This window comes from Actinia tenebrosa, unplaced genomic scaffold (genome assembly GCF_029948245.1).
Source record: "Actinia tenebrosa isolate PJP-AT-01 unplaced genomic scaffold, QUT_ActTen_1.0 PGA_scaffold2__45_contigs__length_23673736, whole genome shotgun sequence".
NCBI classification, from domain to species: Eukaryota; Metazoa; Cnidaria; class Anthozoa; order Actiniaria; family Actiniidae; genus Actinia; species Actinia tenebrosa.
Window position 1 is genome coordinate 14,254,689 of NW_028292579.1, and position 24,442 is coordinate 14,279,130.

The 24,442-nt window shown below is 35.7% G+C and overlaps 4 protein-coding genes across 4 annotated transcripts; 2 read left to right on the plus strand and 2 right to left on the minus strand.

The window, feature by feature from the left end:
* The first annotated feature begins 4,660 nt into the window (after window positions 1-4,660).
* LOC148909326 (uncharacterized) lies at window positions 4,661-6,026 on the plus strand. The gene is made up of 3 exons (XM_089034086.1): window positions 4,661-5,145; window positions 5,272-5,532; window positions 5,858-6,026. Exons 1-3 carry the CDS (start codon window positions 4,853-4,855, stop codon window positions 6,024-6,026), a joined length of 723 nt encoding a protein of 240 aa, XP_088890212.1. The 5' UTR covers window positions 4,661-4,852.
* Window positions 6,027-6,061: 35 nt separating this feature from the next.
* LOC148909327 (uncharacterized) lies at window positions 6,062-8,733 on the minus strand. Its single transcript, XM_089033512.1, has 6 exons — window positions 8,651-8,733; window positions 8,175-8,423; window positions 7,483-7,654; window positions 7,003-7,151; window positions 6,710-6,904; window positions 6,062-6,632 (listed from the first exon to the last, which is right to left on the minus strand). The coding sequence occupies exons 1-6, from the start codon at window positions 8,706-8,708 to the stop codon at window positions 6,502-6,504; spliced, it is 954 nt and encodes a 317-aa protein (XP_088889638.1). The 5' UTR covers window positions 8,709-8,733; the 3' UTR covers window positions 6,062-6,501.
* Window positions 8,734-15,708: 6,975 nt separating this feature from the next.
* LOC148909328 (uncharacterized) lies at window positions 15,709-19,841 on the minus strand. The gene is made up of 4 exons (XM_089034465.1): window positions 19,710-19,841; window positions 19,269-19,615; window positions 17,848-18,901; window positions 15,709-16,560 (listed from the first exon to the last, which is right to left on the minus strand). Exons 1-4 carry the CDS (start codon window positions 19,807-19,809, stop codon window positions 15,779-15,781), a joined length of 2,283 nt encoding a protein of 760 aa, XP_088890591.1. The 5' UTR covers window positions 19,810-19,841; the 3' UTR covers window positions 15,709-15,778.
* A 277-nt stretch (window positions 19,842-20,118) lies between these two features.
* LOC148909329 (uncharacterized) lies at window positions 20,119-22,450 on the plus strand. Its single transcript, XM_089034087.1, has 4 exons — window positions 20,119-20,472; window positions 21,737-21,795; window positions 21,875-21,966; window positions 22,365-22,450. Exons 1-4 carry the CDS (start codon window positions 20,119-20,121, stop codon window positions 22,448-22,450), a joined length of 591 nt encoding a protein of 196 aa, XP_088890213.1.
* The last annotated feature ends 1,992 nt before the right edge of the window (window positions 22,451-24,442 follow it).

Consider the following 24,442-nt stretch of genomic DNA (forward strand, 5'->3'; position numbering starts at 1 on the left):
GACCAGCCTCGGTTCCGTGCAACACGGCCCAATTCCCCCGCGCCGTCCGCCATATTTAGATTCGGTGTATAGACGTATTCAAAGAAGAGATGGCTAGCTATAAAAAATATACTACACATGAACTAATTTTAGCCTTTATCTGTGATTGAAACATAACCAAGCTTTGTTAATTATGTCTAATCATATGTATATATGTTATTGTTGTTTCATTTGTAGCAAGACTTCTGCAGCATTTATAACGCATTGATGGAAAACGAGGTTTCCAGGTTTTAATTTTGATGAAAGGTAAGAAGTACCAACCATAATATTTTTTTCAAAGTATGGCTGTTAAATGGTTATAAATGTTAAAAATTTACACCAGCAATTTTCTTCAGAGATATTTTGGCATTTATTTATCACCCTAAATAATTTATTGCCTAGAGTTCAAATCCCAGAAGAATCCCTACCAAAACATAATCAAAACTCATGGCTGATAATTTTGAAATCATAAATTTTATCATATAAGGCCTCTTATACTTGAGTAATATTGAGAGATAACTAGCTAAAAACTAGTGTGAGCTGTGTCGGTGTTTCTAAATTTTTAGGGTAAATTTTACACCATGAAAAGATCAAAAAAATAACTGACGTTTTGGATGCTACTGCGACGACTCCTAATGTCCAAAACGTCAGTGATTTTTAATATTTTCACAGTGTAAAATTTACCCTTTTAAAATTATAGTATAATAGTAATAAATTATCTGTTCGGTGTGTGTAATGAAATAGAGTGAATAAGAGAAAAATATCAAGGCCAAGGGCATTTGATATTTTTCTCTTATTCACTCCTTATATAATTACTTGATTAATAATCTTCAGGTATAATATGACTCTTTTAATAGACATGTTTCGGCAGTCCTGCTGCCATCATCAGTGGATTAATACTTGATTAATATTGATAACCTTGTATCTAAGTTGTATTTTTTATTATTTAAGTATCAAGACAGAAAGATAGCAGCAAAGGATATCCCAAGTAATTTTGGCTGTGCAGAATGACCATGGAGGAGTTGAAAAATGTCCTTGGTCACCTGCACAACTAAAAGGTACAAATGATAGGAAAGAAATAATAATCACCAGTAAGATTCTAAACACTGAAAAGCAGGCTTGTGCTTATTTTGACTTTAAGGTGTTACGATTAGGTTGGTTGATTCATAATCTATGGGAAGGATTAATTAAAGTTGTAGCATAGTGGTAAGGAAACTGTTTTTAGAGTCTAAAAATTCTTTTACCCTATTTAAAAACGTAAAAGTATGACATCTTAAGGTCAAGGTGGCTCACATACATACTCATCCACCCAACCTAATACTGATTTATTATTGAACATATAAACTAGTAATGAGTTTGAGATATAAGACATTAAGAGCCGATGTCACCAAAACCCGAAAAATCGGTGGCAAGGGTTGAAAATTAGAATTTGCTTAAACTTTACCTAAACATAGTCTATGATATAAGAAAAAACAGTATATGGTTTTTGTGGAAAAACTTTTTTCTTTTTGCGAAAATCGCGATTTAAGAAAAGCTGCCGACATCGCCGTTTTGCGATCCGAAATCTATGATACATTCGACCGCCTCGTTTACAAAGAAAAATAAATCTAAAGGGGTTAACTGCCCTATAATCTGTTTTTACGTAAAGGATTGCTTGGAGGAGCTAGCAAGCTACCTCCAAGGTCATTTGGCCATCATTGACCAGGTAAGGTTAGGCGGATAATGCTAAGATCCATCATTCGTTGATGTTTTTTAAGTATCTCATTAATTGTTTTCCATTTGATTTAACTTGTAGAATAATCCACAAATTCGTCCTCATGAGAGATGGTAAGTGACCAATTAACATCATTCTGCCGAGTTTTGTAACAAAAATGTCATGGGATAAATCAGTGGTAGTTTAACAAGGCTTAAGTTAGTGAAATATGTTTTATTCTTTCTTAGGGATCGAATGCTTCTACGTAATTTTGCTTTTATCCTTGATCAATTCCCCAATTTACAGACTCGACAACGTATTTTTCACCGCCAAGTTGAAACTCCGTGTGATTACGCTGGTGTATGTATAAGATGTTACAAGATTCCGATTGACTTTATGGGATATTTATATCTTAACCACTCGCTATTTGTTTTATCATTCTAGCTACGACCGAAATGCGACTTCCGAGTCAACCACCGCCCTCTAAGAGAAGAAAAAGATAAACATAGATAAACAAAGATGGTTATATGTATTTGCAATTTAAAAAATTAAACTAAACAACCAATGTCTTTTATTTATATGAACTCCACTAGTTATTTTTTTCCTTGCTAGCTGCCAAGTTCCGGTCGTTTGACAATGGTTTGCAATATCATAAATCCTAAAAAAACTTCGACTTTAATTAATTTTACATACGCTTTTATACATGTATATTTTTTCGTATATACTTAATCAAAAGCAAAAAACGATTACGTAACTAGGGCACGCCTTTTTCGGTTCATTTTCCCGCAATCGCATCTCTCCCCCGAAAATAGCCGGGGGAAATCCCTTTTCGAACCCATTTTAGCACCGAGCAGCATTTCGCTTTCATATAAACTTTACAAGTTAGTTTACAATATTAGCACTTGACGACATTTTGCTTTTATATAAATTTTACTAGTTAGTTTTTCCTTGCTAGTAAAGTTCCGTTCGTTTAAAATCTGAAAACAGTTTCGAGATCTACAGCTAAACTGTATTAAATCTGGCGTTCTCTTTATCATTTCATAAACTTAAAAAAATAAAACAAACAAATCTTTTCAGCATTATGAAATTCGATCGCGTTCGTTTATACTTCAGTTCCATACAGTTTTTACATAATTATTGTACCTTCCCCAGAGACCCCCATAAGTAGTTTTAGTCACTTGACGAAAATGCTCTTCTTTCACTTTGGATTACTTCTTGGTTTTCGGTTTTGAGGTGATCAACGTACCGAATTACCCTCACTAAATAAAATTACTGACTGACTGACTAACATTGTAGAGCAGCCACTACAGCCATTTATAGAATCTCGTACAATCAAACCGTTTCTGGTAAAAATACGTACATGAAACTTTATTAATAAACTTTATAATGACGTTGACTATAGTAGAGCCACCGATTTTTGCTCACCTTTTCAATTGATGGTTCGTCCTTAGGTGAAACAGTTGATTTTAAAGTGTCGATCGATTGATGCTTCTTCGCACTTACGTAAAGATATTCTTTCAAGAAATCCATGGCCACAATCAATACAAAACGCATAGCTACAACATTCTGTGACGAAATAATTGAAGCCCCTCGAGAGTTAAAATATAATGGTCTAATGGCAGCGCTTTTCAAGGATTTGTAAGGATTAGTAAGAAGAAAGAAATGACATAATCCTTTATATTTTAGGCTTTTAAGTCTTTCTATTGTTGGAATTTCATTAAATATGGAACAATATTTCGTAAGCAAGTTCAGTTGTTTTGGAGTCAGTTGTTTTGTTCAACGAAAGATCGTACAAGAGCTGTGATGAGCAGGAGCAGGATATAAGGAACCTCGTCAACTATTTGAAGACAGGATAGTGGGTTAACAGATACAGAAGAAATTGTTGGTGGAAGTTTAACGACGGCAAACGTTTGGGTGAGCAGTTATTGAACATTGAACATTGAACATTGAGCATCGAACCAGAACTCTGAATCAAGTATAATGAGTTAGTATAATAAGTTAGTATAATACGTTTCTAGTTTAGCGCTTTATTTAAGTTTATCGTTTATCGTTAAGATTTGTTTTCATAATAAATGCTGTCATTAGAATATTACTTCTGTATTTCTCTTATTTTCCCTGGGAAGGAAGCCGCAATACTTAGTAAAAAACAGTACCGTTCTGAACAGCGTCACATATTCATAAAATTAACAATTGCAAAAGGCTTTGTAAAATGGTAACTTATTGCATTTTTGTATATATCACTACATGCATATGTTGAGAACATGTCATGAGAATAATAATAACAGAGCAAATGACTAACAGATTTGCAGTAACCAGTCATTCATCAGCGACATGCATATTCTTCTGTGCTTGAAAAGAGGAAATTCATTTTGTCTGAAAATTGTCGTAACTTGAATGAGCTTAAATGGGTACAAATATGCCCTCTTGATGAGGACTAAACTTTCGTTGCAATCAGAGAGGCTACATTTAATGTTCCGTATATAACACCTACAGTCGACACTGCTTTTGACCAAGATATTGTATCGGTGACTGACAATGGATTGCCCATAAAAGACTCTTCTGGTACACAAGGTGGGTTTTGTCACTGATGTAACATAGTGAATTTGTCATTATTTCAGTTAACGCATAAATTGTAAATATCAAATAAGTGGGGAATGGGGGGGGGAGGAAACCAATTTTCTTGTTGTCAAGAAAACCTTCACAGTTTAATACAATGTGATTTCTATATTTGGACATTTCGTGGAGGAAATTCAATCAAATAAAGTCAAAAACAGAAAAACCATACAAAAGTGGTAGGGATGTCCCATGTTTTTAAGTTGTATGCCGTCTTTAAAGTGCAACTGAACCCAAAATATTCGCATTGGTTATCAAAAGATATTGAATTTATAATAAACATAGTGTTATTTTTTTTCAAATTGGGTAAAAGCTCGATTCGTAATATAAATTTGAATTTGGCGCCCTTGCCGAATTTAGAGGTTCCTCGTGCAATTTAGGGGCCTGGGTCGAGTGACGTCAGCTAAGGTACGCGAACTAGCAAGCTATACAAAGCTATAGTAAAGTAAAGGCATCGTTCATGCTTGTTGCTCCCTTGTATTCCTTGTTATCGCTCGAAACATCGAAATCTTCTGGAAAACAACATAAATGGAAATGTCACTAAGCTGTTCGGATACTGAGAGCTCTTTAGGCTCTTTTATTGGTGATATATCGGATCTTGAAGAGGAATTTGAAGAGACAACGGTTGACGCGTCGACAACCGCCAAATGTTCATCTACAGCAGGAGCTGAACTCGATGATGTATACGAAGGCGCTTATCAGGATGAGCCCATAGCAAGTGATCAGTGGATGGACCAATATAACCAGAGGCAAAAGGAAATCGAAGAGCTTGAATCAGAGCTAAAGAAGCGACTTACCGGCGAATTGCCAGCTAGCGATTGGTAAGCGAGAAACTCGTGGTCGCATTCAACTCCTAAAGTTAAGAATTATGTGAAACGTAAACACAGATTTTTTTAGCAAACTTATTTATTCTTTATTTATTATTTATTCTTATTTATTTATTGAAGGTGCAAGTGCGGAAGTTGTGCAATCACGAACCTCCAAAACATAAGCGAATGTTACTGTTGCACGGAAATAGAAGGTTGTGTTGAATCCCTCACAACAGATCTGGTACGACAAGAATTGTCACCCGAAGTTGAACTTTCCTGTGTGACTCAACATCCTGGATTCCAACCGGTTTGCCTCAACAAGTGGAGTTTGAGAATGGCTGCCGACAGATTCAAGACGAAAAATAAGCAGAAATATCGTCAAACAGGATCTGAAGAAAGGTAAGAATGTGTAATATTGTTCAGTGCGTGTCCCTTACAGTAGTTAAGACTTACTCACGTTTGACGTAAAAGGTTGCTTTACATTCATTTCGGAATAGCCGTTGTTGTTGTTGACAACATTATTATCAGATGTAGGTCTAAAGAGCTATCTATTTGTTTGTTTGTTTTTTGAAAGCGAGAGTTCTTTCGCCCTTCCATGACCCTCCCATGGCATTTTCACGTACATACACTTCTCTCCACTACTAGTCAACACCTATATAAAGTGGAGAAGTGTTTATGTTGTCTTGGAATCTATTCCCTAATTTATTTCCCGTTCCCTTCATAGGTTTTTGAGAAGTATCGCTTATAGAGAATTTTCGCGCCTCATTCATGGCTGGCTTGGATCAAGGAGAATTCCTTTACCAGCATGTGCGTACCTCGCCATACGAGATGCATTTCCTCTTGGTACAAGTGAAGTAACTTACACCGGATTTGATTTGGATGAAGAATCATAGACTCAATGTTTATGCAATTACTCTTATTTATTTCTTTTTTTAACTGATGAATGTTTTTACTATAAATCAGTAAAATAAAGTATACTTTTTACAGCTTTATGAAGCTTTATCAAATACATAATATTATATACAAGTTTGACGAACTGGACCCACTATCGGTTGTAAAAAATGTCAGTTTCAAAACTCAGAACATAGAACCTTAGACTGAAATGGTACACGAGTAGCACAGCAAAAAGTCTCTGGTGTATCTCAAACTATTCAGAGGTTTACTATGTCATTTTCCATTCTGGTTCCAGCTTCTATGTTACTGAAATAGGCAATAATTTCACAATGGTCCTAAGTTTTGGCATTTGGTTTTCCTATTAAATAGTTTGTTTGATGGTATGGTGCATTAAATGAGAAAATTAATGCTATTTTGTTAATTAAGAACTGGAACAAAAATTGATTACTGTACATATCATGCTAATAAAAATATTTATGTTTTGTTATTTCTTGGACAATCTTTAACTTTGTTATGCCCCTTCATGGGTTGCTGACATTGTCTGCACTTCGGGGGTGCTCTATTTGCAGGAACTTCATGTTGGACCTGTGCTTGGTTCTGCAATGCTATGAAATAGATACAAGGTTTTCAGAATAATGCATATAGGCATTATAAGAATAAAAAAATACTAGGCCACCCATACCTGGTGTAGTGGCAGGCGTATCAGCAACTTCCATACTTCTTCTTTCCAGTCCTTTTTGAATGGCTTCAGCAACAGGCTGCTTTTGAAGTACCGAGTTCATAGGGGATGGAGTCATTTCTTGTAGTTCATCTCTGGCACTTCTAATTTCTTCTTTGCTGCTTGTCAGGAAGGTGTCATACAATTCCTCTACATAATCTGTAAAATAACACTTGAAGGTGAGTTTATTTGTTATCGCATAACATTTATTAAAGTTTTGTTGGGAAATATTATAACTATTAAACACCATTTCTTACCAAAGTTTTGGGTGATGCACACATTCCTCACTGTGGCCTCCCCGTTTTTGAACTTTGGATATGACACCCTCAACTGCTCAGTCCCATCAGCTTTGTACTTAACTTCTCTGTATAAGTTGGAATTAAAGTGGAGAATGGCTAAGATGTGTCTAAAAAACAAAAATTACATCTAAATTATACCCTCTGGTAAACACAAAATAAGTGCAACAGAAAATGTTAAAGGCAGAATACAATTACTATTATCTAAGCAACTACATGTAACTGCATCGCCTACAAATAACATAGGATGAAACTTAGGGTTATAAATCTCTTGCAGCATGTTGAAGTGCAGGTCAATATGGGGACCAAACACTAGCTGTCAAGAAATCAAAAGTCTTTTGTTTTGACCCTCATATTGCTAAATATGCAAGAGGTCGAATACCTAGAAATAAAGAAAACACACAGTCTGAATAAAATGGAACTTGGAAACACAAAGAGTACCTGCTGTACATTCCAACATATGAGTATGCGATCATTTTGGGTGCGAAATAATTCACGACGGAGTGGAAACCTTCCAAACCACTTGTTTGGTCCAGAGGAGAGGCTTGTTTTATTCCTCTAATGAGGCTTGGTTTCGACAGTGCAGTTACTAACTTGTCATGGGCTGTTGAACCTACAGTACACATACAAACTGAAATGACAACATTGCACAAAGTAACAAAACAACGGTCATAAGGTAATAAAGAAGATAAATGTAAAGATTAAAAACAGGACAGAAAATAACATGTGTCCTTGATAACAGAGTGTGTGCAAGGGAAGAATTGACTATACCCAACTGCTTAGACAATAGTCCATTTAATATACACTTATTTCAATAAAGTTAGTCACCTGAAAAGCTATGAAGCTGAGGCCCACAAGGATTATGGGTAGATACATTTTACACGTCCAACCGCTTGATAACTATTCATGGACTTCTGAATTTTTTACCGGTTACAGTCTCACCTCTTCTGAGTATCATCGAGCTGCAGTTTGTATTGAAAAAGCTTTGTATATATATCCTTTTTTGATATGAAAAGTTTCCCATGACACTCAGTGATCTCAGCTTTCTAGGTTTTTGGTGACTAACTTTATTGAAATAAGTGTATCCATGGTATAACAAACAATAATATAAGGTCTTTTTTCTTCAGTGATACCTTTTTCTAACCAGGTTCTATTTCTGATCTCCCTATGGGCACACTTGTTGAACAAAGGATCACCAAGGTCACTGTGCACATTGATTACATGGCTAAAGAAGGACTTAAACTTTGCCCATATAAGATTACCATCACCACTATGTGTTGATTGTGCACTCCAATATAAGTGGTTCTCACAGGGCCTTATCCAATCCTTTAGAACTTCACAAGCCTTTTCTTTGGTCAATTTAGAGAGTACTTTCCTTATTTCTGTAAGAAAGAATAAAATGTTATACAAATACATTATCTTGATCAATTCACACACTGGCAGCAGCTATTACTGTTGAGTCGGCATTGAGATATTCTTTTGTTCAAAGAAACATGCAAGTGAAGCTATACTACTTGAAGCTATACTATTTGCCTGCTTCCATAATAACTGCAACTTAGAGCAACATCAGATCTGCCAACAATGCACATAGTGTCAGCAAGGCACCTACTTTTTTTTAAATGCCATAAGTCAAAGTAGTGTTTAATCTGGGTCAGTACTTTATTCATATGGCATGCAATTGTTGTATGTCCATCTGATACGAATGTGGTAATCCCCAGGCCACACGTCTCCAACAAGTAATTCATACAGTTCTTAAATCCCATAAATTCCATTGCATTACTGGATTCTGCTTGGTTTCTCAAATAGCTAAGCTAGTCTGGCCTTCCACAGGGATCTCTGCGACCTGGCCTTTCACAGCCGATAGGCAGTATCCTGATGAGTGCAAACTAGAAGGAAAATGACAGGTAAATTAACACATCAGTGCAGTTCATTACAACCAACAAGAATCACAGATGGTGTAGCTGACTATCATATGCATGTACGCAGGGTTGGTGTTCAGTATCTATCAAACAACCCAGAAAGATTTATTGAAAGCAACACACTTAGATCATGGGCAAGTTATCTAGTAAGTATGTCACAACAAGGTACATGGGCAGATGCAGTCATTGTACAAGCAGTTTCAGATGCCATGCATATAACTATAAGTATTACAGAATCAAATGAAAGGTTTTCCCCAGTTAGTATTATTAGTCCAGTAAATCCTGACAATGAACATATAAGGATTAACATTGGGCACCTAGATGAAATACATTATGTTTCAACTACCCTTTTATTTGTACGTGAACAATCCAGAAACCAATTTGACAATCTTAATGATGCAGCTGTTGAAAATGTTATGAATGAAAGTGGTAATAATCCTATACAAACTTGTACTACTCAAGGGGAACAAGTGAGTGATGATAATAGAAAGGAGACAAGAAGAGCTTACATGAGAGAATTAATGAGAAAAAGAGAGAATGAGGATTTTAGAAATGCAGAAAATAAAGCTAGTAAGCTGAGAAGGTTAAATAACATTTAAAAAATTAGAGAACAAGGAAAGCAAGCATCTAAGACATATAAGGAGGGCAATCCTGAAAAGACAAGGCAAGTAAATAGAAAGGCATTTACAAAACGCAAAGAGAATAACCCTGAACTTATCAAAGAGGTTAATAGACAAGCATTTGCAAAAAGCAAACAGAATAACCCTGAACATATCAAAGAGGTTAATAGGCAAGCATTTGCAAAAAGCAAAGAGAATAACCCTGAACTTATCAAAGAGGTTAATAGACAAGCATTTGCAAAAAGCAAACAGAATAACCCTGAACATATCAAAGAGGTTAATAGGCAAGCATTTGCAAAAAGCAAAGAGAATAACCCTGAACATATCAAAGAGGTTAATAGACGAGCATTTGCAAAATGCAAACAGAATAACCCTGAACATATCAAAGAGGTTAAGAGGCAGTCTCTGCAAAAACGGTCCGGTGCAATTCGGGTAGGGAAGCAGATTCCCTTTAAACTTTGCCAACAAAACTGTCTTACTTCAAAAGTAATTGGAATGCATTTAATTTTTAAAAATATTTTAAAATGAATTTTTTACACGATTTTCTTTCCAGAGCCGAACTTCGCTCGATTTTGCATAAATTAAACGGGCAAAATAGCCGATATTCGACGGGTTGCAGCATCAAAGACAAAAAGTATTTTCACAAACAATTATTTTTCCAATGTAAAGCAGGTCGTACATAACAATCTGAAAGTACTTTGAAATAATTTGCTTTTTTTGAAAAAAAGATAAAAATCATGATGCGAGGGCTACTTTTAGAATACGTGACAGAGGGCAAATAGAAGTGATTTTCGTGGGTCGATTTTATAAAAGTCTGGCGTATTTAATGCAATCTATCCATTGGATCCTACTAAAGAAAGACTCAACAGCAAGGAAATGTAAAAATATCTTGCGGTTTTTATTTCTCTGCGACACAGTGAGCCAGTAAATTCAGTAAAACTTTGAGTATGTCACGGGAATTGCGTGACATAAAAGCAAAGTCCCTGACTAGTTCCAAACCAAAAAAAACTCAATATAAATGGTTTTTTCGAGAAATAAAGAGCGTAATATTTTCTATGGTGTATAATTTCAATAAGGACTTCATGTACCATCATTATTGAGCGCTTTTTCTCTGCAATAACCTGAGTAAATAAGCAAGTGCATGGAATGTGTTCAGCATTCAATAATTATATTGTTGGTCATACAATATAAATAGATATGTTTCGGAAACTACCCGAAAAATTAGGAAAAGCAAACTTACTAGAATTTTTATTATGTATAGCCCTCTCTACTCCGTAACACAGGTATATACTTTGGTACGCCGACTAAAAATCTGGGACCTAAATTTTATCTGTCTAATGTCGAAAGTCCAGACTGAACTAATTAGTGTGCCTAGATAAGAAAAAAACTTTAGACAAGCTAGTGATATTCAAACACATTGAATATCACTATCACATGACACAACGTGCCTCAGGCTCTACTCCGAATATCAATGTTTGTGCTGTTATTCGCAAGATTTTTTTTCTTTCTAAACTCAATATCATATAATTGCTTACCCTGGTTTTCATCATATCACCTTTTAACTTTATAAATTTGCCTTATATAGATTTTTGACGAGTATGGTAAACCAGCAGCAAAAAAAAAAAAAAAACAACAAAAAAAAAAAAAACCAGCAGACCCTACTCCATCAGCTTCTCCCCCAAGTAGTGGCAATGACAATGGGCCTAATCTGCCAACTCTTCATCCCGTTGGAGATTCATCAAAATCACCTTCAGATGCTTCAAATAAATGCAAGGTTAGTGTAACATGGTTTTACATACCAGTAGGAAGCTCATTCTGATAAAATTGTCATATCTAATAGCTTTTTACTTGTGGATGGAATTTTAAAATGTTCTACACTTGACGATTATGTTGTTCGTTGTTTCAGAATTCGAATTAAGCAATCAGAATTAAAATCTTAAGGCAGTCATATTTATTTTTTGTTTGATAGTTTTTTTAATTTTTAATTAATTAATTAATTTTTTATTTATTTATTTATTTATAATCCTTGTGAATTTAAGTTTAATCCACTCCATTAAGACCCACCAAAGCTTAAGAGTTTTTGTAAAAATGTTTTTAAAAAATGCTTCAAAACAATGCACTTGCCACTCATGTTGTGATATATAGGTCTTTTTCTAGTTTGCCATTCTTGGTTAAGTAAATCAATCACCTTGGAGTGGGGCTAGCACCATTTGCATTAATAAAGTTGGCGTAAATGGGGGCATATGGTAACGTTAGATACCTCATTCAATTGAGGTGGGGCTAGTGCCATCTGCATTTTTACTGTTAACTTTAATGGGGGCTTTTGGTAATGCTAGATTCTTCAAAAGTGTTTGCAAATGCTTAACTGGGGCGGTAAGAAAACTGACTGAATATTAAATGGTTTTTGAATAGTAATCCAAGGTATAATTTTTGCTTTTTAGTTATATGTGAACCAGACAACATCTGGAAAAATTGCCAAACGTCAAAAACGCAAATATAGGCAGAAAACAAAGAAAAAAAAACTTAAAGCAAAGGAGAAGAAAATACAACTTGAAGCCATGGCCACTGCTCAAATAAAAAACACAAAACTTTTTAAGGAATGCAATAAGGCACATGCGACAGCTTTGACTTTTTATAATAAGTGTAAATCAATGGAAATAGACTTAAAGGAACAGAAATTTGCCAACTTAAAAAAGATACGAAAAGATCAACTTGAAAAGTGACTGAGGCAAATGGAAAAGAAATTGTAATAGGAGCAGGAAAGTTTGGAACATGTAGATATATGAAGTTTAAGATTGGAATAGATACTGTTGGTGTTGCAGTTAAAGAATACCAAAATGAGATATGCAAAGATATGGCTGTTAGGGAAGCTTTGTTGTATCAGCAATTTAGTCATAGATGTATTCCCTTTTTCCTGGGTTGTATGTTTGAGGGTACCCCAGTTCTTGTCTTAGAGCTATGTAACTATTCTGAAACCCATTCAGCTGTGATGACAGTTTCCGATGCTCTTTATTCTAAGGATAAAAATCATTCTTTCCAAGAGGTGAAATGGTGGGTTTCTATACTTGAAAGTTGTTGTGAGGGGTTTATTTATTTGCATGAAGTGCACAATGTTCTTCATAACGATATTAAGTCTGACAATATTGTTTTGTCAAAAAGGGATGATGGGATTATACCCAAGATCATAGATTTTAACAAATCACTACACATCAGTGAGTGCAAGTGTAAGAATCTTTCTTTAGAAGAACAAAAGAAGTATAGAATTCTTCATAAGCACATAGCACCTGAAGTATATAAAGGTTTGTCACCACAATCTAAAGCAAGTGATGTGTACTCCTTTGGCTTCATGATAGGCAAAATTGCCAGAAAGGTAGCTTCAAAAACATTGCTAGGATTGTGAGATATGTGTGTTTTAAGTAACCCAAGATACAGGATAACATTTCCCAATCTTCTGAAAAAACTGAATGCAGTAACAGCCAGGCATGAAAGTAAAGCATACACACACAAGGAGTGAAATTTTGCACAATAATTCATGAACTTATTATTGCAAATTATTTGTAACTAATATACAAGGGTGGATGGAGGGAAACTCCAGGGACTCCAGACCCCTCTTTTATTTGTTATGGTACTAAAGATTAATTGGAATAAACAATTTTGTTTAAAGACAAAGATGTGTATATGAGTAAATATATAGTTGCCTTTTCAACATGAAATAACTAAGAATGCTAGTGCATATTATGTTCTTGCAACCTAGAAAATGTTTTCCTTTTTTATCTGCTAGAGCCCTGATAGTACCAGTGGGTCTCCTGGAAGAGGCAGAGCGAATGAGAAAAATGTACCAGCTAATTGGGCTGAAATTTTAACATTCCATCTAAGGTTTGTACTCAGACATTTTATGATAAGCTTTCAAATATCCCTTTGACCTGCATTGACCACCAAACTAGAAAGCCTTTGGTTTGTCTTTTTGTTTAATTCTTCCCAAACCACATAAAGTTCTTCCCAAACCAGTAAATACCAATCTAAAAAACCTTAACCCTGTTGTTTACACTATCTGCAATATCAAGCTAAGTTTTTTATTAGGAATTTAATTGAAAATTTTAACAATTATCATTTTGTTTTTAGTTTTCAGTTAATGTTGAAGCTGGTATAAAGTCACAAAAATTCAACAATAGTCAGAGAAATGAGTTTGTAAAGGATATTTGTACTCTGATTTCCTTAAACACAAGATTATCCCACAGAGTCTGAGAGGGTGATAGTGGCCAAAAAAATTGTTAAAGCCTATCCCTTTACAAAAGACAAAAAGATACTTGCATCATCAAATGAATGGGTATGTTTCTTATTCTTTTCCTTGAGTTGATGTGAGGATGCACCTGACATCATCTGGGTTTTGATTTGTTTGATTGCACATAGAGCACATTTAATTTGAGTTTTTACAGTCTAGTGAAATCATTAATATTGAAAGTACGTACATTAGAGTGTCCAGTGTATCTTTTACATTTACCTATACCTTTTATTGATCAAAGTATATTAAGTACAGGAAAATATACAGCTCAAAAGTATTATAAGATATGTGTACCACAACCAATTTCTTACACACATTGCATGTAACCTAAGCAAGCAAAATCACTAGTAATTGGGCGTAATGGAGTTGTAGCAGTATCGGTTTTTGTTTTTGTTGTTTCTAGGGAGTTTATTTATAATGTAAATATATTTTATTTATTATAATCAGGGCTCTTGGGAACAGAAAATTAAACACCGAATAAAAAGGCTGCAGAGGTCTTCTGCTAGAAGGAGTATTGCATACCGAAAAGTAGGTGATCCTGGCAGCACACCAGGTTCATCAAAGAAGACCTCGAGAAAAACAGAAGAGATGTGGTCTTCAGTTCCAGAAATTCCAGAAGACGAGACTGATGAAACCTTGGGAGCAAAGGTTAAGCAGCTCAAGAAAATTTGCCGCAGTAGCAGACCAGACCAATCTGCTGTCCAAACCCTAATGACAGAAACATATCCCCTACGAAGAAAGGCAGTAATTGAGCAGCAGTTGGGACTGAAGTCACTTTTTGCAGAATATCCTCCTCTGCAGAAATCACCACATGTAAGTGCTTTCATATTAAATATATACCATGGCATCTTTTGAGGATCAATTTTTTTGTCATCATCACAGTTGAGCTAAAAGTTCTGTTAAAAAATCTTTACAGCCATTCTCAATCAGTCACTTCTTACAGCAATTTCTTTTTTCCTGTGTGCAACCAAATACAATGTAATGGACGTAAAATTAAGCTAGGAGACAATTGATATGTACATTGCTGTGTAAGCTTAATTAAATTTTCATACATCATAGAAATACTTGAAAAAATGAAACATGTGGCTGGAAATGGCGGCAAAGTTACAAAGATTTTGGCCTATTTTTGTACAAGTGCCCCTTTGGGAATGACAGGTATTATCTAATCTTAAAGAGTACTTGATATTTTTTAATAATTATTTTTAGATAAAGCCTGAAATGTGCAGAATACTCGATGATGAGAGTATCACAAGAACAATGAAAGATAATCTAACAGATAATTGGTTACCGAAAATCCTGCAATATTGCAAAGAAATGAATACCGCCAGCCATATTCTTAATGATATGGATGCTGCCATAAGCTTAGGAGAAATACCTGAAAAAGGTGAGGTTACATTGCAGCTTTATTTATTAGAATCACTGAATTTTTAGGAAGTACAGCATTCTCATGAAGAGCACAGAAGTTGATCAACCTCCCTGAGACAGCAGGTTTTGATTTTGTTTAGTTGTTTTTTATCTACTTGTTTCATTGGCTTATATCACTGCTTTGTGCCTTGAAAATGGTCTGAATAATTCATTCATTTTCCCATACCCCCCTCCCCCCCTAGGCTTAACTTTTCCAATGTTAGTTGGACAAATAACTTCTTCAGTAATTAAGTAGTGTTTACAGAACAAGAGATACAAAAATAATGCAATCCATTTTTTCAATAACTCTTTCTAGTACACATGCTTATTAGCATATTTGAAGTATAATCCTTGATATCTCAAAGATACATTGCTAATTTCAAGCTCATAAAAAATAGTTGACAATTCATTGATTAACTTGATGTTCTAAGATTCAGTACTAGATGTACTGCGTATACACACTTAATGAAAATTAAATCAGAATACCATTTGTATAGTGAATTTAAACTTAATTACTTACCAATATTGGTGTTATTTGTTTGATATGTTCCAAGTATGCCATTATACCTCTCAAAGGAAAAACACCAGAATGAGTAAATAGGCCCATAATCCACAATGCATTGCTTGAGATGACCGTGTAGGTGCATATTGGGTGTACAACTACTTTTTCCCAACAGTTCCTCAAACTTTAAACAAAATTGGTTTAGCTTCTCATCAGCATTATTTAGATCTTGTAGAGTCAGCACTTTTGAGCACAAAATTGTACAAGCTTGAGCAAAGTCCGACCACATTGTATAATGGTCATTAGGTATAATCCCTCTAAGAGTAAAAAGAGAATAAATGCAAACCCAATTTTTCCACTGGTCTGCTGTAAATCCTGCAAATCCATTAGCAATTTTACTTGGCAAACGTCCAATATTCGAAGGGACCTTTACTTTATTCACACGAGCCTGTAACTTTATGAGATCTTTGTTGCTCAAAATCCCTTCTTTAACCCAAGTATTCAAAACGTGCTTTGCTGTTCCAAGCAAAAGGTTATGCATTGGATCAATAAGTGTAAATCTCACAGCATCATAGTAGGGTAACTCGTACAACACAGAATATCTGACCCCAGTTTTACTAGCACAATCCTTGGCCTTTGCAGCACTATGGTAATCAGCTTGCTGGTAGCATTCAGCATGTCGTTTACATTGTTCATGTGTTCTCTTTTCCCAATCATCTCTATTAAAACCAGAAAAATCAGGTTTTTCACCAAAAGATGCCCTGGGAAATTGCTTGTAACACTTATTACAACCTGTTTAAATGATAAAAAATGGGAATAAATATGTAGTAAATATATAGTTTAGTTATATCTATGTACACCATTCTAATCTAATTCTAATCACCATTTTAATTCCATTCTGTCTTGAACCAACATGCTGTATTAAAGTTGGCCTCTATCAAGCAATAATTACTTTTTTATGTTTAGTCTTAAAAATATCATGAAAATTTAGTTTCTTCACCTTGATATATCAAAAGGTAACATGGTAATAAACAATTATTGAATAAGATTTAGCATAAATATTGTAAATCATCATGACCAATGTTGTGTTATCTGCAGAAGCAATTACTATACTTACAATATCATGCGAAAACCAAATTCAATAAAATATGCTTTATTTTACATCTTGTAAACTGAGAATGAAGGTTTAATTCTTTTAAAAAAACTCTATTATTAAAACTCCAATCTGAACTCATTTGACTCGACATGATAAATGTACGACGGTATATGCAGAAAAACCTACAGATAAAGATTATCATGTTGAGTTCACACAGTATCAGGGTTTGCCTGAGAGCTTCCATCCAATCAGAAGCCAGACAGTAAGTAAAATATATAATAATATAAAATAATTGTATTTTACCTGGTCTCCCTCAAAGCTGTTTCTAGTGTCAGGATGGCTGTGCTCTCCCTCCCCACTAGCTGCTGCTCACATGAATACAACATTTAGACCAATAAGATACAGGCTTACATATTAGACTGAAAACCTGACCAATAAGATATCAGGAAGTTGTAGAACCAAAGTATTTTAGGGAAAGAATTCACAAGAAATGTATTTTACAATTAATATTCTTCTCGGATGGTAATCATTTAATCCTCACTTGACCTTTGCTCTCGGATGAGGATTAAGCCTGGTTCACACTAGCATCGTAATCATAATCGTAAGCAACATACGCAGACTCAGTAGCGTACTGCTCCTTAACAGTGTTTGTCTTTGTTCACACCTAGGTGACAAATGCGATACCGAGTCTGCGTATGTTGTTTACGATTACGATTACAACGCTAGTGTGAACCAGGCCTTAGTAGTTGTGTAATTGGTTTAAATAAAGGGAAAGGAATGTCGTACTTGAGTGAGCTGCCATTAGTGGAATGAGAAAGCATAGGCATCCTGACACCAATAATGGCTGCAAATAAGACCCTATATTACCATGTCACCTTAATGATATATCAAGAAGAAGAAAATTCATTTGAAATTATTGTTTTAAAGCTATACATCTAAAATAATATTAGTATACATCTTCTTATGAATGACACAAATCTTACCTCTATTTGCTCCATGTCCCATGAAAGCCCCACATTTCCTAATAGCAGGTAAGTCGCATGATAAAGCAAGGAGAGCAGCTCTATATTTCTCGTAAATGCCATTACCACTGTCAAGCAAAACACCATCCCAAAGATCTACCAATTCATCAATCAGTGGTTGGAGGAAAGTGTTTATGTGCAATTTTGGTTCCTTTGGTCCAGGAATTATACCCAGCACAATTGCATTCTCCATTTTGAACCTCTGCTCTCTTGGTAGATTCATGACTACCAAATATATCACTCCAATACTGTGCACCCCATGTTTGGTTGGTTGAAACCAATCCACGTTGAGCATTAGCCCAAAATTATTGGGAGCTGACAAGAATGGTTCACCATTAACTGTTTGGAAATCTTTCCAGACCTGACCTTCATAAACATCCCCCAATGTACCATTTGGTAAGTTGCGATCTCTCCATTTTTCACAGTCACTTAAAAAGTTTTTCTTGTAGATTAAGTCTTGAATAGATTCAATAACTTTTTTGTAGCAGTACATCTGCTTTGGATATAGATAAGAACCCCCATTCGATGATCGCTTTTTTTTCAAAAGTGTAGTTCCACATGGTTGTCTCCTGGTCCTATGTGGGTGTAGTGGGTATCTTACATAGCTGCATCTTAAAGATGCAGTATGTCCATTGGGTTTCTTGATTATGCAGTCTTTGAGGGTGTACAATGACTTACATTTTGGACAAACAGCATACTTTTCAAATTCATCCTTTTCAAACCACAATGCTTTGTAGACCATGTACATTGTTTCTGGAATACATTTCGCAAACTCTTTAAGAGCTTCGTATTCACAGAGTTCAGCAATATACAATAACATTCCCTTCAAGAATTTAAGGAGCAACATAATGCCTTTATCTGAAACCTTGTAAAGAGATTGCCACAGAAGGAAAAACATCAAGAGTGTTCTTGACTCTGATGAGGTATGAAGACAAGTAGCTTGTTTGCCATCTCCATTATCTGAATTACTCTCTTCTTCGAGTTCAGGAATGATTCCATCACCTAATTCTTGTGCCTACAAATTAATACATGTAATATTAAATTTAAAACCATGTGTATATAAAGTACCCAATGAAATATCTTATTTTACTCAAATTTTGTTCAAGCCCAAAACAATGACTCAGTAGTTTGTAGCCGAGGGATAGGGGGGAGGTGATGGCAGCCAATCCAAGAAATTGATGTGTATCAAAAGAGATTTAAACATCCACAGGCATCCCTGGGTGAAAAATTTAATTTTGTATTGGAAAGTCGACATGGGTTATTAGTTTGGATTAATGGGGATTCAAGGCTGGAGAAATTGACATTTGAAAACAAGAAAATGTAAATTCCCCTCCCCCCCCCCCCATGGGACAAACCAATGATACTTGAAGTGTCATCTCTACCTGAGAATGAGAAATATCTGGCTCTATTTCTTCGTTTATTGCATTTTCCTCTTCATCGTGCAAGCCACTTAGATTTGCCTCTTCGTCACTGCTACTGCCTTCCTCCCCTTCCTCGGAAAAGAAATTCAGATCCTCCTCCTCGAGTTGAATATCATTTTCTTCATCACTTATATTTTCACTGTCAAAATATTCCTGTACCAGCGTTTCCATTGCGGATGAAGTATTACCATGTAGAGGGCCTTCCAATTCTGCGTTGTTTCCATAAAGGATCTTATGCTCATAGTAGGTTGACTTTGAGACAGCTTGTTCGCAATGCTCACAATAGAAAGATTTGCTTTTTTTGGACGCTGTGGAGGGAATAGAATATCGTTAAAAAATCATCAACTTCCTTTGCTATTTTATCAAAAAAATGCGCATGTTTATTTATATTTAGCAACTCACCACTGGCATTGCAAGGTAAGTGATCATAGTATTGAGTTTTAGCCATGAAGGTACAACAGCCATCACAAAATCTTCGTTTTAAAGGTAGCACATTCGCCATGATGAAAGACGCACACTGTCTCTGACTCGCTCGGTTGCATGAACTCTAGATGAACGTCACAACGTCATCCGATCGTATATCTGCCCGTGGGTACTGGAGCGAGGCATCCCACTAGGGGTATCACATGAAAAAATTGCTCTCAGTCTATTGGAGCAGCGAGGTGTTTGTGTAAAAGAGCGGGCTTTTCATAATTATAATCAGTATTCGTGCCCCCCTCGACCTCTTTCTTTCTGGTTTCAAAGGGTTCACTTAGTGAGACAAAGCTCCGTTAATTCATCACTTTAGATCGCTAAACAAAAAACTGCAGTCATGCCTTTTTCAACTGGGTCATTTTTTAATAGAAGAGCAGCCGGCAGCTCTGATAGTTCAAATGGCAGTAGCAGCGAATCCAGAGGATACGGTCCACGTGGATCTCGAAGAGAGGAGAACATCGTTGTTTCCTCAGTCGAAATCTCTCGTTTGTTTGAGAGCGTTAAGAGTTTAGGAGAGGAGCTTAAGAAACAGAACCAATGTATCGAAAAACTGGCAGGCAACGTCGAACAATGCACAGCAGAGATAGCGGCCCTGAAGCAGGAGTTGACGGACCTTCGCAATGATCAAGAGCATGTGCCAATGCCGCACAAACTTCCAAGCTTTAGCGGACCAATTCCCAAAGCCCTGAAGGTAAATTCTTGTTACTCTTAATTAATCATTTCATAACCAATATTTTAAGGAATTTCTAACACCGTAAAAAGACTGAGTAAGTACTCTAAGAAGCTGCACTAATTTAATAAATATTGGTTATTCTATTACACACGCAGACTCAGCCGTGATTGGGTCGGTTTTCTTTGTTATCCATAAGCATTTATTTCAATTATATATGTTTATAACTATATTACTTTGAATGGAATTGTAAGAGCACTTGATTGAAGTTTCCTTTGCGGATTGAATAACAATGTTCTTATTGTTGATAGCCCTTTGCAAGCGTATTTGGGTTTTCTTTTGTGTGTGAAAACCCCTTTGTGTTTAAGGACAATTTTAATGACATAATATCATTCATTGAAAAAACCGCCTATTAACTTCTTGACAAGCTGTCACCTTCCGACTGTATTCATGAAACAGACCATCCTCGATTTTGCTTGAAAATAAAGAAATAGCCAATTTTTACTGAAGACTTAAAATTCCGTTTGTGAAATTGTTTATTAATCCTTGAATCACTCCACTAAATACTCCATCGGGAATCTTAGATTTACCTTTCACCATCCACAGGGCTCGAAATAACAGCCGGACATAATGACCTTTCAAATACATTTTTGTCCATTAACTACCGATTTTTGAAAAGTCAAAAATTGTTATCACATGCGAACATTTTTTCCGCTTCAAAATTTGGCCGGTCAACTTGTCGCCTTTCAAAATCTTATTTGGCCGGTCAAGTAGCAAAATTGCGGGACCTTGTCCTTGACCCGCCGTTATTTCCACAGGTATCCCAAGCTCTGCATTTTTACAGTAAGTATATATGGGATCGTATGGCTTGGAGATTTTATTGGAGAAATACAATTGTCAAAATAAAAACAGTCTTACTTGTTGTTTGTGGTTTCTTTGTCCTCTGTGTGGAATTGCAGGCCATTTTCTTCAATGTGGACAAAGAAACCACAAACAACAACTAAAACTATGTTTTTATTTTGAAAATTGTATTTCTCCAATAATATCTCCAAGCCATACGATCCCATATATACTTACTGTAAAAATGCAGAGCTTGGGATACCTGTGTTATTTCGATCCCTGTGATGTGTACCCTGGTCATTCCATGAAAAAAAACCGCTGAAAAATTGAATGTGACATGATTAATCAGAAAGGCGCAGTCCATAGAGTCAACCGATGATAGTCTATGGACAGAAATGACTCGAATTTTGACTCACACCTAGTTAAAACTTGTATGTTTTATCAGGATGATGTACATTTGGCCCACAACCAGCAAAACGAAATGCAATTTCGTGGAAAAGAAGGGTGAGTATACACGGTAATCCAGTGACTTTTGATACATGCAGTACCTAACTATGACGTTGTTTTATCATTGTACTTCTAGTATTGACAGTCCTCACAACAGTGCTGTGAGGGCATTTCTGGTGCAAGAACTAACCAAAGAAGAAAATGGCTATGAAAAACCAGTTATTATGAGTAAGTTTTGGATTTTTACACAAAAGTAATATGAGCCAAGACAATGCTCTTGCCCTTTTTCTCGCAAAATTACTTCCACCGTATTAAACAATGATTACTTCCTCCCTATTTGAAAACGATCTGTAAAAATGGTTCTTAACAAAATCTTTTATAGAACGTGCAGAATTTAGCAATCTTTCCCTCTGCCAAAGCAGGTCCGGTGATATCAGAAGAGGCGCTGCAATGAATTGTTGTTACTTTTCTGACGGTTCATGGGAAATTCTTTACGTCCAAACCAATGAACTTTATAGACAAAATGGAGGCTTTAACCAACTATTTGACCAGATAAACCTTCTAATTTATAAACAAAGTTTATACTTATTGAAATGACCATTAATTAAAGCACATCTTTTCTTAAGGGGCTGTTACTCGATACTTCGAGACGAAAAGACAGCAGTACTTGGACAATCTGCCACAAAGGAAAGAGGCGACAGAAAAAAACTGAAAGACAAGATCCTTACTTCCCGAAGAAGAAGGGTGAGTCGTGAGCCGTTTTGACGGCTGTAATACTGCTCAAAGCAGTAGTATAATAATATAATAATAATAATTACAATTTATAAAGCGCTTATCAGTTGTGTGGGTTTATTGTTGCTCATTTAAATCATACCTATTAAAACAGAACATTTTAATATTATGGACTGAAAGAATTATATGTTTAATACAACAAATATTTCTTCTTGTGTCCTTCTACATTTAGCGATATGTTCAAAGGATGAAAGTGGCAAACGAAGCGGAAAGAGAAAGGCTGTCAGAAATAGACCATAATTATATGAGCGACGAGGAAGATGGAGATGAGGAAGGGATATGGGTCGTGCGTAGTCCATCCTGGAGAAGTGCTGAGCTGTCAAGCCTCCTCGAAGCTTTACAGAAAAAAGTTAAGGAGAAAGACAGCACATCAAAGCACCTCAAAAACAAGAGAATGAGGGGTGCAAATTGTACGAGGAAATTACCATCAAGACCTCCAGCATGGGCTGTTTCTCAACAACGACAAACTTCAATACGTCAACCAACAGCACCACAACATCACAACAGCACCACAGCATCAACCTTAAGAGATCTGGAAAATGGGGGAAGACCATCCCTCTCAAGAAAAAACCCACAGCCTTTAACAAGAAAGCGCAACCGACCAAAACACCCGCAGGAAACAAGAACTCAACATATGGAGGATGAGGACAGCAGCTGCAGAAGTTCTTCTCCGAAGAGCCCATTCTTGAAAGGAAAAGGGGCACATGGTATAGTAATTATATACAAGTTAATTGACTGTTTATTGGCATAATTATTATGCATGATTGTTTATGATTATCTAATATTCAATGGCTTCGCATTTTGTCAGCTGGAAGGAAGTTGTAGGAAGCTGAAAGTCAATGTCATAATGTCCCCCCTCCCCCCCCAAACAAAGACATTTAGAACAAATTATCTCGTAATAACTAAAACATCACTCTAAATCCTCAATGCCATCAATCATTGTATATTTAGAGAGTTTTTGCTCATTATACATTAACAAATCATCGCGTGGCGTAATTTGATTAGCGCGAAGAGTGATCTTAAAGGTCTTGAGCGCCATCTGAAAGCATGATCAGAAAAAAAAATTCACTGATCATTCAAACGCTAAATAATAATGAATTATATTTTCTTCATAAGATTTGGATGAAGAGGATGAAGAGTATGAGACATACTCCTCGGAAGAAGAGAGCGAGGAAGAGTTTGCCAGAGAAGGAGAGTTTTCAAAAGATGAATCATCAGACGCAGAGGTACGCGAAGACCGACATATCAAGAAAAAGAAACTATCATTTTCTCAAGGTTAGTCAGGTTTATTGTATAGAACATTTGTCCCTGACGTGCAAACTAATTTATTTTCTTTTTGGAACTGTAAATTTCCTTTTTTTTTTTTTTTTTTTTTGAACAGTTCAACAAGAGTTAGCCCTTCCTGACCCCAAGACACCAGAGCAGATGCCCGGCGCCTTCAAAACAAGCACCCCAATCGCTGGAAGACGGCAAAACAGCAAAAAACCAAAGAAAAAGTGAAAACGAAAGCAACTTTCAATTATATATTTTATAGTTTTCATCAATACTTAAATTTCATTAGTAAAACATGTTAAAGTTATCTTTCACAAAAATTATATGATTGCATTAAAAATGTTTTTGATGAAACCAAAATGTAAAAAAGGCTCGGGAATCGGGAAATATAAGATACGTGATTCTCGAATACTTGAAATGGCATGGGAAATCATTGAGAATACGAGATATAAACCCGGGGAATCGGAAAATATAAGATACGTGATTCTCGAATACTTGGAATGGCATGGGAAATCATTGAGAATACGAGATATAAACCCGGGGAATCGGAAAATATAAGATACGTGATTCTCGAATGCTTGAAATGGCATGGGAAATCATTGAGAATACGAGATATAAACCCGGGGAATCGAAAAATATA

Excerpts from the sequence above, each read along its gene's own strand:
- LOC148909326 (XM_089034086.1), top strand. The coding sequence starts at position 4,853 with ATGGAAATGTCACTAAGCTGTTCGGATACTGAGAGCTCTTTAGGCTCT. Across the intron at positions 5,146-5,271 it reads GAATTGCCAGCTAGCGATTG|GTGCAAGTGCGGAAGTTGTG; the intron begins GTAAGCGAGAAA and ends TATTTATTGAAG. Across the intron at positions 5,533-5,857 it reads CAAACAGGATCTGAAGAAAG|GTTTTTGAGAAGTATCGCTT; the intron begins GTAAGAATGTGT and ends TTCCCTTCATAG.
- LOC148909327 (XM_089033512.1), bottom strand. The coding sequence starts at position 8,708 with ATGAATAAAGTACTGACCCAGATTAAACACTACTTTGACTTATGGCAT. Across the intron at positions 8,424-8,650 it reads CTTATGGCATTTAAAAAAAA|AAATAAGGAAAGTACTCTCT; the intron begins GTAGGTGCCTTG and ends TCTTTCTTACAG. Across the intron at positions 6,633-6,709 it reads TACGCCTGCCACTACACCAG|CATTGCAGAACCAAGCACAG; the intron begins GTATGGGTGGCC and ends TCTATTTCATAG.
- LOC148909328 (XM_089034465.1), bottom strand. The coding sequence starts at position 19,809 with ATGGCGAATGTGCTACCTTTAAAACGAAGATTTTGTGATGGCTGTTGT. Across the intron at positions 19,616-19,709 it reads CTTACCTTGCAATGCCAGTG|CGTCCAAAAAAAGCAAATCT; the intron begins GTGAGTTGCTAA and ends TTCCCTCCACAG. Across the intron at positions 18,902-19,268 it reads CAGATATTTCTCATTCTCAG|GCACAAGAATTAGGTGATGG; the intron begins GTAGAGATGACA and ends ATTAATTTGTAG.
- LOC148909329 (XM_089034087.1), top strand. The coding sequence starts at position 20,119 with ATGCCTTTTTCAACTGGGTCATTTTTTAATAGAAGAGCAGCCGGCAGC. Across the intron at positions 20,473-21,736 it reads CAATTCCCAAAGCCCTGAAG|GATGATGTACATTTGGCCCA; the intron begins GTAAATTCTTGT and ends ATGTTTTATCAG. Across the intron at positions 21,967-22,364 it reads TGAAAAACCAGTTATTATGA|GGGCTGTTACTCGATACTTC; the intron begins GTAAGTTTTGGA and ends TCTTTTCTTAAG.